Source organism: Vipera berus, assembly GCF_964194415.1.
Source record: "Vipera berus genome assembly, chromosome: 1".
Classification (NCBI taxonomy): Eukaryota; Metazoa; Chordata; class Lepidosauria; order Squamata; family Viperidae; genus Vipera; species Vipera berus.
Genome location: NC_138202.1, coordinates 168,957,858 through 168,974,349, shown reverse-complemented (window position 1 = coordinate 168,974,349; position 16,492 = coordinate 168,957,858). Strand labels below are relative to the sequence as shown.

The 16,492-nt window shown below is 36.7% G+C and overlaps 1 protein-coding gene across 1 annotated transcript in view; it reads left to right on the top strand.

Annotated features, from left to right (window-relative positions):
- Window positions 1-16,492, top strand: part of LOC308675366 (uncharacterized protein) — a gene marked incomplete at its 3' end in the record, with an annotated part of 106,079 nt that overhangs the window by 84,548 nt on the left and 5,039 nt on the right. The window contains exons 7-12 of the mRNA XM_081340623.1: window positions 4,553-4,660; window positions 8,754-8,819; window positions 10,856-10,900; window positions 12,341-12,394; window positions 12,657-12,710; window positions 14,430-14,483. Of these exons, the coding sequence (XP_081196749.1) occupies window positions 4,553-4,660; window positions 8,754-8,819; window positions 10,856-10,900; window positions 12,341-12,394; window positions 12,657-12,710; window positions 14,430-14,483 (381 nt within the window). The remainder of the gene's footprint in view (window positions 1-4,552; window positions 4,661-8,753; window positions 8,820-10,855; window positions 10,901-12,340; window positions 12,395-12,656; window positions 12,711-14,429; window positions 14,484-16,492) is intronic.

Sequence of the window (16,492 nt, the reverse complement as noted above, 5' to 3'; positions counted from 1 at the left end):
TAGGACCCAGATTGTTGGGGGCAATTAAGCTGACTTTGTAATAATGCCGCTTGGGGGTGTGTGTGAAAGCCCTAATAAGCAGGCATATACATAGAATGAAGGCTACTGCTAAGCTTGTAAGCCGCCCTGAGTCTTCGGAGAAGGGCGGGATATAAATGGAATAAAAATAAATAAAATAAATAAAATAGAGATTAAGCATAACAGTAAACTTAGAGGTATAAACCAGAACTCTTCAATGCAAGGAACCAACAGATCAGTATAAAAACAAGTACAAGCACATTTTGACTGAGCATGGAAAGGCCTACAGTGCTAGCAATAGTGAAATATTTCTTTGAAAGCTCTGAAGTCAGGGCCACTAAAGGGGGAAAAAACCCCCGAACTCTTGTATCTTTCTGTTTCATGGAATCTAGGTAAGAGCTACAAGTGAAATGAGATGAGGCAGTCCTTTCAGTTTTTAGCTTCCTAACTACTCAGAATTTTAAGAGTCAATACCTGTGGTGGGATTCAGCCAGTTCGTACCACTTCGGCAGAACCGGTAGCTATTTTTTTGTTGCCCAGGCCCAGAATGGGCTTCCAGAAGTGGCATCCACGCAGAGAATCAGTTGTTCACAGATTTGAATCCCACCACCAATATCTTGAAAGCAGACAGAAGAATATAAGCACTTTTTATTACTTTATAAAGTCATGTTCTAGTTATACAAATAGGTGTAAAACCTACTACCTGAGTAGTAGCAAGCAGCATCTCCCTTTGTTGGAGATATGGTCATTCATATCCATATTGTTCTATAGAGGTTTTGTCATGTACAATTGCTCATGTGAAGGCTTCACACAATCCTGCAGTGTATACTCACATATATAGTGAAGGCACTATATATTCTCTATGTAGGCAAGTCATCCTGTAAATAAAAAAGACCACATCTTTACTCACGTCACAGCATGGCTTATGGGGGAAGATCTGGTTATCAATGCTTGCATGTTAAACTAAAAATCTATAGAACAGAAGGAGTATAACATGGCTCCATCTAGTTAAAATAGTCAAATTAATGCCACATTATCTTCAGTGCCAGCTCCAAGGACAATTCCAGATGGGATCCAACCCTTGTGCTGTAATATGAAACAGTATTTGAGAAAAGTCTTCAGTGAACCTGTGATTAGGAAGGAATTTGTAATACTTGCAATAGCAACAGCAATAGCACTTAGACCTATATACCACTTCACAGTGCTTTACAGCCCTCTCTAAGCAGTTTATAGAGTCAGCCTGTGGCCCACAACAATCTGGGTCCTCATTTTACTGACCTCAGAAGGATGGAAGGCTGAGTCAACCTTGAGTTGGTGAGAATCGAAATCCTAGCAGATGGCAGAATTATACTACAACGCTGCATTCTAACCACTGTGCCACCATGGATCTTTTGCAGAAAGGGAGACAATAAGTAAAAGAATTGAATTAGGAAAGAAGGGTATGTAGAAGAGAACATTTTAACCAATAAAGCTTTTCAGGCAAGTCATACCTATTGAAATTCCCATTTCTGTAGAAGCCCTGCCCTACCTGGTATCAGCCTAACTACATCTTTTTCATTAGGATGAAAGGAGGAGGTTTCTGGAGAACCTGGGATAGGAGCTACTGAAGCTTACTGAAGCTTCCTGCTGAAAAGATGCAGGGAATATGACAATGGACAACAGTTGAGTCACTGGCAATGATTTACAGCATTGTACTGCTGTAGAATATAGCAGGCTGCTTGATCTGATAACTCAACTTACATCGGCTAGAATTTTAGTGGAAGTAGGCAATTTAATCTAACCAATCTTGGCCAATGGTACATAATGTCTGAAAGGTACCAAGTTGCTAACTTTTAAACTATGTTATAGAGCTGCATTAAGAGCTTTACAGTTAAGGAGCTGATAGATGTAAGGAAATATATCCATTTTGGTTGCATAATAATATAGTAATAATTATCACTATCTCTAAGGGATCAATGAGAAGAGAGAGAGAGAGAGAGAGAGAGAGAGAGAGAGAGAGAGAGAGAGAGAGAGAGAGAGAGAGAGAGAGAGAGATGAATTAATTTATATGAATGAATAGTTCAGTGACTTGACTATTTTACCACTGGTGGAATACATTTAAGTATTAAAAGTATGTGTGTTGAAGCGCCATCTAGTGGTCTTTGTCAGCAAATTCTTGTTTATTAGATGAATTGTGGAAGTAATTAACATAAGAGAACTGTATATCTTACCTTTAGATAACTGATTTTCCAACTCTTCATATGTTTCTCAAATAATTCAGCCACCATTTTTGCAGAAAAATGTCAGTTTTCACTTCAGTTGTATTGATGATCTTAGAATTTTGATTAAGTATTTTTGTGGGTCGCTATTTCTACTTTTAATCGTTTGCTGTGGTGTACAATTTTACACACTCAGCATAATGTCTACCAATAGACTGCAACATAACACCAGTATGTAAAGAAGTATCATATAGGCCTTAACCTGCAACCATAGATGTATCTAAGATGTAAATGTATCGAATGGAGTGGTCCCATCTCCAATTTTCATATATATCAGAAGATTTGACATTCTGATATGAGAAGATGAAAGTTCTTGCATACTTTAATAATTAATAATCATAATACTGACGGTTTAAAAGCTCTTGATATATTACTTACAAAGTTGGTATTAGAAACAATGATACATACCAGGTAAGTAGGTTACAGATGAATGATCTTTATAATTACACACAGATTTTTTTTCCAAATCAGAAATCAATGAAAATCTGATCTCTTAAAACCAGGTTTTACTTGGGCAGAATAATCCAAAACCTTCCACTCAACCCTAAAAGAATAAAACTATGGGAGAGACTTCACTGCATTGGCTGTTGGTGTGTGGTGGGGTGCATATTTATCCCATAAACTTCACTAGGCCACCTCAAAGGTGGTGGGTCCAACATGGAAAATTTCAGGAACGGGTATTATAACTTTTAAACATCTGAATCTTAAAATTCCCAGTTTCGCTGAGAGAGACTCAGATGTGTTCCCTCACACTGGCTTACTTAAAAGCCTAGTAAAGCTGCTGCTTATCCCACCAGGAAGCCAGGTTTTTCATGACAGTTCACCTTTCCTGATTTCCCACAGAAATCCCTTAATCTCCCAGCTTTTACAAAACAATTTGATTAAAGCCAGGGTAATCATTTCCCCTCTCACATTATTTGCATGAGTATTAAAATAGGTTCTTAAGCAGCATTTAGTTATTCTTTCCTTTTCCTCCTTTAGTCACTTTTCAACCTCATCCATTCACTTTCAAAGCAGTAGAGCAGTACATAAATGGAGGAGGCTGTAGAATATATTAGGTTACCAAGATCCTTCAGGTTTTATTCCAGATTTATGAAATATTTGCATTAATTATATTTTGTGATTTTCCCAGCTGTCTTCTAAAAAGCCTGTTTCTACTTTTAATATACATTCTTGCTCCATAGTCTCTGCCAGTATAAATCTGGAATGGTATCCGTAGACTTTGAGATATTTCTCTGAATTTATGCCCTGCATAAATGGAAATAAAAGTTCATGGAGATGCAAAATATGCAGTTTTGCCTTTGTTAAGTAAATATCTGAAATCCACAAAATTAGTTTCCTGGTATAAATATTAATTTATTGCAATTTCAACATATATCCATTCCAAGAATTTTTTTTTTTAATCCGTGAAGGTCAAGGATTTTCATCAGTCAAAATACTGCTGGTAAAAAAAAATGTCAATCCTCAGATTTATAATTCTTTCAGGAAAAAATGTAAGAATGAAAGTAGCAGAATCATTCCTTTGGAGCCTTATTATTTTAAAATGTATTACTTAGCAGTAAGCTAACCCTAACCCTAACTGGTCTTCCCAGTTGTAATGAATGGCTGTGAAAGTTGGACCATAAGAAAGGATGAGCGCCAAAGAATTGAGGCCTTTGAACTATGGTGTTGGAGAAGACTCCTGCGAGTCCCTTGGACTGCAAGGCAATCAAACCGGTCTGCTCCTTAGAAGGCCAGATCCTGAAGTTGAAACTCAAATACTTTGGTCACCTAATGAGAAGGAAGGACTCACTGGAGAAGAGCCTAATGCTGGGAAAGATTGAGGGCAAGAGAAGAAGGGGACGACAGAGCATGAGGTCACTGGATGGAGTCACTGAAGCAGTAGGTGTGAGCTTAAATGGTCTCCAGAAGATGGTAGAACACAGGAAGGCCTGGAGGAATGTTGTCGATGGGTCGCGATGGGTCGGACATGACTTTGAAACTAACAACAACAACAACAACAACAACAAAGCTATATGGTGCCAATTCCATTCAAATGAATGAGATTTTTTTCCCGTGAGATCTGTTAGTTTATCCTTTGAGATTTCATTCAGGTCCTATGTAAAGACTATTGGTAATTTAATGCAGTGAAGACTCCATGGGAACAGTGCAATTGGGGAAGTAAGTTTGTGGATACATCAGTTGTTGGACCTAATGACTGAAATGATTTATACACTGCCTACTTGAGGGATATGTGTGCTTTCTTTAAATACGCTTTATATCCAATCTCTTTCTAGGGTGCCCGTGGTCCTCCAGGAGTAGATGGGGAACCTGGTGTACCTGGACAGCCTGGTGAACCTGGACCTCCTGGACAACCATCCACTGGACCAGATGGCATAAGCAGAGTGAGTGACAGCAGTAAATTTAATTAACTCAGTTACCTACTTGTGCATGCTGTGATAATGATAAACTGAATAATAAATGAGCACACACAGACTGGTTTGCAAACATGTCAGATTAAAATATAATTGGCTAGCTTGTCCCAATGTACAAAAGGACTTCAAATCTGAAATGTTCCCATTCAAAATGGATGGCTTGATCTTAACTGGTATTGGTTACAGATAATTTTTGACTGTCTTAGCCTAACTGAGCCTAATCTGAGCCTATCTGAGCCTGCAATTATGTTCGTAAGTCATGATGATAATTAAATGGATTACCAGGTGACTGCAGACTCTTTACAACCTTTTTTTGCAGTGACTGTCAAGCATGGCAGTTGTAAAGTGAATGCTGCAGTTGTTAAGCAAACACTGTGGTCATTAAGCAAACTCATTTTTCGCTACATGCCATTTTTTGCCAGAAACTGGAAGTAAACACAGGTTTCTGGCAAAAACAACATAAACTGCAGTTGCATGATTGGGATGCTGCAAATGGCCGAAAATGTAGGATAGTTGCTGAGTGCCCAAAATGCAGTCATGTGACGGCAGTGGGGTGGATGACATAATTTCAAATCTAGGTCATAAGTCCCTTTTTTTTGGGGGGGGGGTCTGCCATAGTTTTGAACAGTTAGTAAGTAACCGGTCATAAGTTGAGGACTGCCTGAATTTGAAACTCTTCCAGAATGCTGAAAATAACCTTTTCTTGAACTCAAAACCAGTTGTGAAGAGGATATGTTAACCTAGAAATGTTTTGAATTTGGAGCATTTTCACATAGTCTACTAATGGGAGGCTGAGTACTGTATATCATGTCATCCCTACCCTTTGCTGAACTGCCAAGTTTTAGGGACAACATTCCTGAACTGTACTCCAAAAACATGGTTTTGTGACAAAAAGAAAAATATAGAACTGATATACAGTGGTTAACAAAAGTAGACCTGATATAATCAATAAGATCATGTTCTGTATGTGCCATTTTCCACCTTCTGTCACAATAAAAATCACAGTGTAAAAACTCAACTTTCGGAATGGTTGAAGGGTATACTGAAATCTTTTGGAAGCCACACACAACACACGTTGCTATAGACATGTGATAAGATACCAAAGATTTCCAATGAACTTCCATCAGATTACTATTAATTATAGCCATATACTGCACCTTTATTATTCTCATTCTCACAACTCATGCACATCAATAGAAGTTTATATTTTCTTTTTTCTCTGAGTGGGATTTCAAAGGAAACTGGAGGTTTTGCTGCAACTGTCATTGGGGATTTTTTTATAACTGTTTTTACCTTTGTGCTCCCACTGCCATTGATTACAACTTTTATAGTTTTGGGCAGTTTGAACCTCAATGAAACCATGGATCTTAGATATATGGTGAAAAAAAAAGAATAGCAGAAATATTTCTGCCCTCTCCGGTGCTTCAGAAGAAAATAATGTTAGTGGCTTCAGGGTTGTTTCCTTGTGTCTGTAAAATTTATACCTGTCATTTATAAAGCTTGGGAGAAATTATATATTTCAGTGATATCCAACTTACCTGTTACATTTCCAGAGAGTTAGATCAACAAAAGAGAAGCATAGAATGTTAGGAGTCATGCAAGACAAAAACTTTTATCACTATTTGAGAGAGAACCTAATCATCCTTATGAGGCAGATCATTTGTTTCAGATCTGGGATAATTTAATTTATACTAATTTCTCAAACTCCTGACCCTCAAACTTGTATGAAAAGATAATACATTTTGTTTTATTAAATTTGGTGTATCTTTGGAAACAAAGGCAATCTATACTATAGGAAATTCAGAGTTGTATTCAAATGATTAGTGAACTTTCAAATCAGTTGTCCTTAAGGAAAAACATAAAGCAAACTTGTGTTTCTCTCCAAACATTATTGAAATGTAGTTGATAAAAATAATTTAATAGCTAGATAGACATACTCTACCCCACAAGCTGAATGAGGATCCAAGCCACAAAGAAATGTAACTAACTGTTTTTGTGTTTAAATTTTAGGTTTAAAGCTGTCCTTAAATAGCAAAAACACAGTACAATGAGTGAAATATTTTGGCTCATGTGCCTTTGCCTCTTCATAATGGTTACTGTGCCCTGAAGCTAAAATATCCCTAGAGAAGTGTGACCCTTGGCTGGCAAATATTTATCAATTTCTAATATAATACGCAAACATTATAGCAACCACAGAGTTACACAACTGAACTTTATTGAAATAATGAGGAGAGAAAAGTGGCAGATGTGAACAAGAATTTCCCTATTTAATCATGACTGTGGGACAGTTCTCCTTTTTCTTCCATATGTCAATGCTGCTAACATCGAATGTTATTGCTTGACAAGAGATGAAGAAGTAGCTATTTCATATGTTAAGACTTGTGTATTGCTTTAAGACTTGTGTATTGCTTTAGTTTAAAATTGGGAGGAGGGAAGAGTAGGAATGCACTTTCAAGGACATTTGTCTCTCTAAAGAAGATAAGGCTTAGCCCTGAGGGAAGGGAAACTGATTCTTTAAATTAATTGGAGAATATGATTAATGACTGCAATGTCCCGTGGTCGCACACAGAGACGGACACTCAGCTGGGTAATCACTTCTTTATTGAGGTCAGGAACGAAGCTTGGGAAGGGGTTTACCTGGTGTTTCTTTATACCTGCCCAGGTGAATACCAACCAATGGATTCAAACCTGGGCTTCCTGCCAGTGCAGGTGGCCAATAGATTTAAACCCTGGCTTCCCGCCAGAGCTGACCATGCCCCGGGGCTGTCAGGCTTGTTCAAACCAGGCTTTCCCGCCAAATGCGGTTATAGCCTGGAGCTGTCCAGCCCTCTGCTGTGCTGACATCCTGTGTATGCTTTTAGTCGCATACACTACAATGACAAAATTAGAAAGGTGGAGAATTGTGTTTTAATATATTGTGCAAGGGGCGGAGATTTCAGATTCCAGCTTCCTTCGAGCAAGCATTTGCCGGTGTATTAGGCTAATAAAGGACTTTTGAGGTAAACAATGCCTCAGAGTCACTTGAAAAGCCCATAGGTTGGAAACTTGACACCATACATGAATGAATGAATGAACTTTTATTGTCAAAGTACAACATGTGTACAGTGAGATTGGCTGAGCCTCCCTTCATGCCCCCCCACAACTCACAGTGACAACAAACCCACCATCTTGTTACACCATGTGACCTAATTGCACAACACACCAGCCTCGCAAGTCAATCATACATAGAGTTATTTACCGTTCAGGAGCCTGACAGCCCATGGATAGAAGTTGTTCTTCAGTTGGTTGGTATGGCTGGCTATACTCCTGTATCTCCTACGTGATGGTAGGAGGGTAAAGAAGTACCAACCAGGGTGTGAGTTGTCCCTGAGAATTTTCCTCACTCTTCCAAGGCAGCGAGCCCTGGTGATGTCATCCAGTGGTGTCAGGGGACAGCCCACAATGTTTTGTGCTATGCTCACCACCCTCTGTAATATCTTCTTATCTCGAGAGGACACTCTCTATAATAGACCAATAGAAGAAGGTCATTAGTCGTTGTTCTACCCTGTTCTTCCTCAAGACCCTGAGGAAGTGAAATCTCTGTTGGGCCTTTCTGGCCACCTGGGTTGTATTAACTTTCCAGGTAAGATCTTCACAGAGGTAAACTCCCAGGAATTGAAAGGAGAATCTCTCCACAGAGGGCCCCCCCGATGTAAAGTGGGGCAGGTTCCTCTCTTTTCCTCCTGAAGTCTAGGACCATCTCCTTTGTCTTGCCGATGTTCAGGTGCATCTGAAGATTCTTTTCTTTCTTTTTTTAAAGAATGAAAATTTAACAGCAAACAGCATTTATTCATTTGTAATACATTAATAAGCCTTAAAGAAGGTGAAGCCTAATTTTCCTCATGTTTTTAAAGATGAGACCCACAAATGAACCTGGCTGCACAATTCAGTCAGTTTTGAATTCATCATTGCAATCTTTTAAAGCAGAACTGACAGTATTGTTCATTTCTGGAACATCTCTGATGATGGGAACAAAAACACCTTTTATACCCTTCTCGAATAATGAAACTTCTTATGTTTACAGCCATTTGCATCTCAGATGACAGGAGAAGATGATGCCTTTTCACAGATGATGATGCCTGGTCCAGTGGTAAGGATATGAATTGATTAATTAATTAATGAATGAAATATATATGAAATAAACAAAGGAAAAAAATGAAAGTGGAGCTGGATGGATCTTATAGCACAGTAAATTCTATTCATGGTGTATCCCAATAGCTTTATACATTGTGATGGAGCACTTGTCAAACAATGGAGGTGATGTATAAAATGCCTGGGGTGATCTGAGAACTCTGTGAACAGGGATGTGTACATAAGTACATAACTAAAGCAAGTTCAAAATATATTCTCAGTTGTTCAGTTTCTGCATCCCACATGGCCACAATGCTTCTTGTAAGAGACTTCTTTATATGTCCCCTCATGGATGGTTAACCTCTTTTGGTAAATCTTCTCTGTGAAACGTTAGAAGATAAATGTTTCCCAAGGTAATGTTGATTACAATTTCGTTGTTTTCCCACAAAAGTGACCAGGTATTTTGGCAGTTGCAGATATGAACAAGACTAGAACATAGAACATAAAGTAAATTCTGGAGGGATATGTTGTCTAGCTCCATGTAATGTCAAACCATTCTTCTATAGCCCTCAGGCTATTTTTTAAATATTTATTGAGAAGGAAACAATATATTCTCAAATGATTTTCTGGACTTTTCATGCTGTAAAGTAATTTGCCATTATAATGCACTCTATATGTGGCAGATTATGCTTGCTCTCCCCATTGCAGCAACTTTAATAGATTTAGATGCTGAGGTTTGAAATTTAAAGTCAGAATTCATGGGCCCAAAGGCAGCTAAAATATCTAGTGAATTCTAGAAAAATGAAAGGTGAATGATGTTTTGCGATCAAGGTTCCACATTTTTTATAAAATGAATTTTTGCCCCTGAAGAAGCAAACTTGAGAATATTTTAAGGGGAAATTTGGGCTGATAATGCCAGTTTTTCATGGTAAAATCTTATTGCCCAATTTTCATATTTTATACTGTTTGAGAGCAATGAACTTTTAACAGCCTGGCTGTAAGTTGTCCACCTTTGAGATTCTATGTCCGATTCACTTGTGTCTTTTCAAGAGCCCATTTCATTATTAAATTGTAAAAATAGACATACAAATATTCATATACAATATAATTTTAATAGTAAAATATGTCATTGTTATGAATTAGTAATATAAAAGCAACTTATCACAAAAGGGCCAAATTAAAAGGATATACATCTTCTTAAACATTATTTTAAGAAATAAGATTCAGGTTGATTCACTTTATGTACAAACTGCGTAAAATCTCAAGAATCTCTAAATGTTGACAACTCAGTTGAGCTTTGCCTTAATTTCATGAATAGAAATGCCTCAGGGCAAATATTTAAGGTTTTGTTTGTTATAAATATGTAAATCTGAATCTAAGAAAGCAATTTTATATGTATTTGGTGGTATTATAAAGGTTTAGGCATTTTATGTGGAAGAAATTATGTTGCTGTTTTTAAGAAGCTGTACTCAATAATGCATGAAATTTGTGAAACAAGAAAATATTAAATTTAATAGTAATAATCTTAAAACAGATAAAACATTAGATACTGACTATTTATTAAAAGGCAAATAAATTTACATCATCTCGGGAATAGTAAGAGAGTTTATAATGTCGTATGATAACAAACAATATTTATTTTTATACAGATGACTTGAATGTGCTTTATATGAGAAAAAGTGAAAGCTTTCTACATAATTGGTATCCTAATGTTCCATTATGGCAATGATTGTGTTCGTGACCAAGCTTTAATTTTATTGTATTTGTTTGGGAGGTGTCTTTTCCTTTCTTATTTGGGATCAAAGACAGAATCAAAAGTTATTAGTTACTGAAATATATATACAGTAGTTGTTTCACCTACAGACTGCAATCTCTCTACCCATTTTCTTGGCAAATATTTCAACAATATATTGAAATTCCCATATCTTTTCATAATTTTCTTTGCATTTTGTCTTTTTAAACTTCTTTTGCCAACATATGATGCCTGCATGTTGCATTTCTGCACTAGTTCTCACTATTTTTTTGATTAATAAGCTTATTTGTCCTGTCTCATAGGGTCCTGTGGGTCCAAGAGGAGCTCCGGGTAATCATGGGAAACAAGTATGTAGCTTGTTTCAAAATATTTGTGTGTAATTAAAATTATAATATACTGACTGTATTTGGTGCCCTCTAGGACTAGATCATGCTGACATGTGGATTATGGAGGTTAAAACTGATGTGTTTGATGGATGCCATATTCAAGTAGGCTGAATTATATTTATCATTATTAAGATGGCTAATTTCAGTAATCAAATCACAGTTAAGATTATCCATAGTTTATTTTGATGCAGGTGTTTACTCACAACACCTGCTTGATCTAAAGTGGAGGTAGAGAAGTTCATATCTCTATTTAGGGGCTGCACTGAAAAGAGAAAGTTTAATTTCTGTAAAGCTTGCATGGCAAGTTACTGCAAAAGGGACAGTAAGCTACAGGTTTGCCCCTAGTTTTTCTAAATAATATATTTGTTGTATCATCAATGGCATTCATAGTGTACAGTGATGATACAAAACTTAAATACTGATATCATGATATGTGACCCAAGTACATATAGTAAGTCATAAAATTTGAATAATATTATCACATATATATCATTATTTACCCTCTTGGCTTGTGTCTGCCCTCTTTATGTATTTATTTATGTCTGCTGCACTCTTAGAGACCCTTGGTGTTTTACAATAGCTCTGCAAGCAAGACAAACGTAAAAGTAAAACAAATTAAATACAAAGTTACAATTAACACAGTAAAACATCTGCAATACACAATAAAAATGCAAGTCTGTGCAGGGACCCTTTCTTGCTTAATTTAACAATTTGTGATATATTCTTGCATTTATTTATTTATTTATTCCTCAAAACCCATCCCCCCCCAACCAGCCACAGCCTGTAAACTGCCCATTGGCCATGAATCTAAGAAAATTTCCTAATGAACTGCTTTTTTAGGGGCAGTGCTATTGAATCAAGAGTCAAGATTGAAAACCTCAAAGAAACTTGAACAAAACTCAACTTGTTTTGGTTGGGTTCAACTTCAGTTTCTTTTGTCTCACAGGCTCCACAGATGATGAAAGAGTGAAATTATTTTTTACAAAGTTACAAATTAAGAAATTAGGATTATGGAAAATCAGTGCTGGACCTAAGCTATCTTAATTCTTATAACATATTACATTTATTTTTGTGGATTGTTTTCATTAATTGATAGGCTACATCATTGTCGTGATTTGCACCATTTCTTATATATATATATATATATATATATATATATATATATATATATATATATATGTGTGTGTGTGTGTGTGTGTGTGTGTGTGTGTGTGTGTGTGTGTGTGTGTATGTATGTATATATATATATATATGTATGTATGTATGTATATATGTATATGTATATGTATATATGTATATACGTATATTCGTATATACGTACATACTCATTTATTTATTTATTTATTTATTTATTTATTTATTTATTTATTTATTTATTTATTTATTTATTTTATTTATTAGGGTCCTGTTGGGCCCCCAGGTCCTCCAGGTGAAATTGGTGACCCAGGATCCATGGTAAGGTCAATTATGCACATACGACCTAGTGGTGGGAAAGTAACATAATAGAGCTTTATAAATTCTGGTATGTCACAATTTTTTCAGAAGTTATATCTGTGAAATCAGTCTGGGAAACAATTTTTTTGTATCAAAATGTGCATACACAGTACAATTTAGATTGCTTAATATTCAGTTGTATTTTTGTGTGTGTGTGTGTGTGTTAAGCATTTTAAAGTATCATTTAACTTCCTAATATAAACATGTATATTTTCTCTACTAGGGTCCACCTGGTGTTCGTGGCCCAGAAGGGCCTCCAGGGAAACCTGGTGAAGATGTAAGTTTTAAAATAGATTTCTCAAGAGTATGATGCTAGGCACAATATATAATAATCACCAGAAAATAATCTTAAAATCAGAAAAAGTTTATTTAGCAAAGCAAGGAAACTTGTGTCAAGGCAACTGTCAATCAAAACATTTTTTTTTTGTAAAATAAGATTCTGCTCAGTCTGTTGAAAGGATCTTAAACGCCAGCAAAAGAAACTTCTTTGGTCAGGACGTTCTAGAGGGGAGCAGGGACTGAGTGAAATCCTGTTTTTCACTGCTTTGTTTTAATAATAAAGCAAGCATGTATGTATGTTAAAAATATCTACTTTCTTCACCTGCTAACTTCCATATATGTTGAGGTTCAAATTCCACAGGCTCAATATTCTGGGAATTTGTTCTTAATACATCCAGAGAATATTAGATTGAGGACAGGTGGCATAGCCGACCGTATACTAATGTGATACAACACATTTTGATCTATTTTCAACACTAAATTCAAAAATCTCAATACTAAATATTCTAAATATTTTCTGCCTAAATCTTTTTAAATTTTATTTTACATTGATGACTGACATTAGTGGCTAAATAATACTGCAAACATTTTCTCACACGTGCAGTGGTCCATGAAATAAGGAATGTTGACTTATCCGTAGTTACAGGAAAATGGTGGGCTTGATCCAATGCAGATTTTGTATTAATGAAAAGTGTCTCGGCTCCTGCAATACAAGGTGCCTGATTCTCAATCCATTGCAACTCCATTCTGAAAAGTACTATCCTCTGGTATAGTGTGGTATGGGGCACAGAAGATTATTATAGATAGTGGTTTTCAATAAAATAAAGTTGTGCTTTATGACAGTGGGAGACATTTCTGTGGGTGCAAAGTCACTTTTGCATAAAACCTAATGTCAATATTTATTTCCTGCTATGCTATATATATTATATATTATTATGAAGCATAATCTGCTGATAGTTTTTAGTGCAACCAACAACTGCATAGTGAGACAGCTTTCATTAGTAAAGCAATTGCTACATTCTAATAGAACTTCATTGTCTCTCGGAAGCCTGACATACCTGCTATTGCTGATGTGACAATTTCAAAGTAAAGAGAGATCCGCTTATTATAAATGACTAGAGTGTTACCTGTGGGTTAACAGAAATCTTGGTTGTTAATAGTTATGCATATTTAATATGACTTTTTGAAAATATTGGCGCAATATTCAAAATGCACTATTATTGAAAAAATAAACTTTCAACAGTTTCTTACACCTTCAGCATGAATGACATTAACATGTTTCAGAGAAAAGAAACCCACTGATGTGCAAGATATCAGAACATTATTTATTTATTTAACAATTTTTTATGGCTGCCCACCTCTCACAAGGTGACTCCAGGTGACTTACAACAGGGGCCCCCAGCCCCCCAGTCCGTGGGCCAGTACTGGGCCATGGCATGCCAGCAACCAGTCCACACAAACAAGCAAGGCCCCATCCAAAAGATGCAGGGCTTTTGTGTGCAGAGACAGCACACAAAAGCATGCGCTCTCCAGTCCGCGGAAAAACCTTTCTCCACGGAACCGGTCCATGGTGCCAAAAAGGTTTACAACATTAAACAACCACTTCACAAAACCAACTGCCACCTCCCCCCCCCCACTGCATGGCAACAGCAACCCAATCAGATCAACCACTACCTTTATAATGTGATTTTATGACTTTATTGTATTCTTCTTTTAGGGTGAATCTGGCAGACCAGGACAACCTGGGGAAGTTGGATTTCCAGGATCTCCAGTATGTACAATTAGCTGTTTCTCTGGGGGAAAAAATCATACATTCAAATCTGGAATAAAATCTGTAAAGAATCCTAGACTGCACTTACACAATTTATATGTCATCGACAAGTGTACTTTTTTAAAAACAAGACAATATAAAAGACCTGTGTTCTGTTAGCCCGATTTCTTAAACTTACCTGGTTTTTAGAATGTGTAAGAGATTTTATCTTTGAGAGTTATATTGTTTCATAGGAATGAGAGCTGATAATAGAAGATAAGAGTGGGGGAAAAAATCCTTATTAACATGTATTTCTTGACTAATGTTCCTGAGTGTGAAAAATGAAATATAACAGATCAAAAGACGTAGCCATCCACTGAGTTTCAGCTGCAAAGAGAATGTTATTCCAATGCACTCAGGAAATGCATCGAAATAGACAAAAGACTTTTCATGTGGATAGTATCACCGTATGTCATAGTTGCTAGATAATACAGGACTTACAATTATATCAGGATAAGCCAGAGGTTTCCTTTGTCTCCTCTATTCTCCTTGAACAGTGTCAATAGTTATATTGCTGATTTCTGATCAGCATGATCGTTAGACAAAATTACAGAAAAATGTTTGTTAGCAGATTCCAAAAAACAAAACATGAAACAAAACAACAGAAAAATGGCTATTAGGTGTCACTTTGCCAATTTAGTCAGGAACCTCCTCTCTTTACTCTCATTGAACAGTCAATGCAAAATTATCATTCTCTTCCATTCAAAGTAAATGTATGATTTGCTGTCCTGTGAACTACAATACAGTAGCACTTTTGAAAGAGCCCCATGAGGTAAAATTTTAGGAGAAAGCTTTAAACAATTCTGTTTTAAGATTGCTTGTTCAAAAATGTATTGTTTTCCAAGAAAACGTAGAGAACTATGCATAATAAACAGGACAAATTCCAAAGCTTTATTGATTATAAACATGTATATTTCCTGACCAATGAGGCAAAACCATTAGTGGCACCTTTTCTCTCATTGTTTTCTATGTGCATTTAAATTTTAGAATCTAATGAGAAATGCTTGAAAACCTGTTGCAGGTATTGGGTATGTCTAGTTTAATGAAAGAGGGACGCGGTGGCTCAGTGGGTTAGGACGCTGAGCTTGTCGATCAGAAGGTCGGCAGTTTGGTGGGTCGAATCCTGAGTGCTGCGTAGCAGAGTCAGCGCCTGTTATTCGTCCCAGCTTCTGCCAACCTAGCAGTTCAAAAGCACGTAAAAATGCAAGTAGAAAAATAGGGACCACTCCGGTGGGAAGGTAACAGCGTTCCGTGCGCCTTTGGCATCTAGTCATGCCGGCCACATGACCATGGAGACGTCCTCAGACAAGCGCTGGCTCTTCGGCTTTGAAACAGAGATGAGCACCGGCCCCTAGAGTCGGAAACGACTAGCACGCATGTGCGGGGGAACCTTTACCTTTACTTTTTAGTTTAATGAAAAAAGGACTAGCAGTGACATGGTAGCAGTGTTTCAATATCTATCCAATATCTAATCAAAGAAGAGGGGGTCAACCTATTCTCCAAAGCATCGGAAGGCAACACACAAGCAATGGAAGGAAACTAATCAAGGAGAGAAGCAACCCAGAAATAAGGAGAAATTTCCTGACAGAACAATTAATCAGTGGAATGCCTTGCCTCCAGAAGTTGCGAGTGCTAAAACACTGGAAGTTTTAAGAAGAGATTGGACAACCATTTTTCTGAAATGGTATAGGGCTTCCTGCTTGAGCAGGGGATTGGACTAGAAGACCCCCAAGGTCCTTTCCAACTCTGTTATTCTGTTAAGCTACAGAACAACAGCTCAATTTATATTACAGCTAAGTATAAAAACTCCAGGTCCCTGATAACTCACACTTTTTTCCATGATGTGCTTCACGATTTATTTTATTTATTAGTAAATCTAAATTTAAAAAAACTTATTCAGATACCAAAATCCTTTGAAAACCTGGACAAATAAGTAAACATTAAAATATGCAAATATTTTTGAAGGCTTT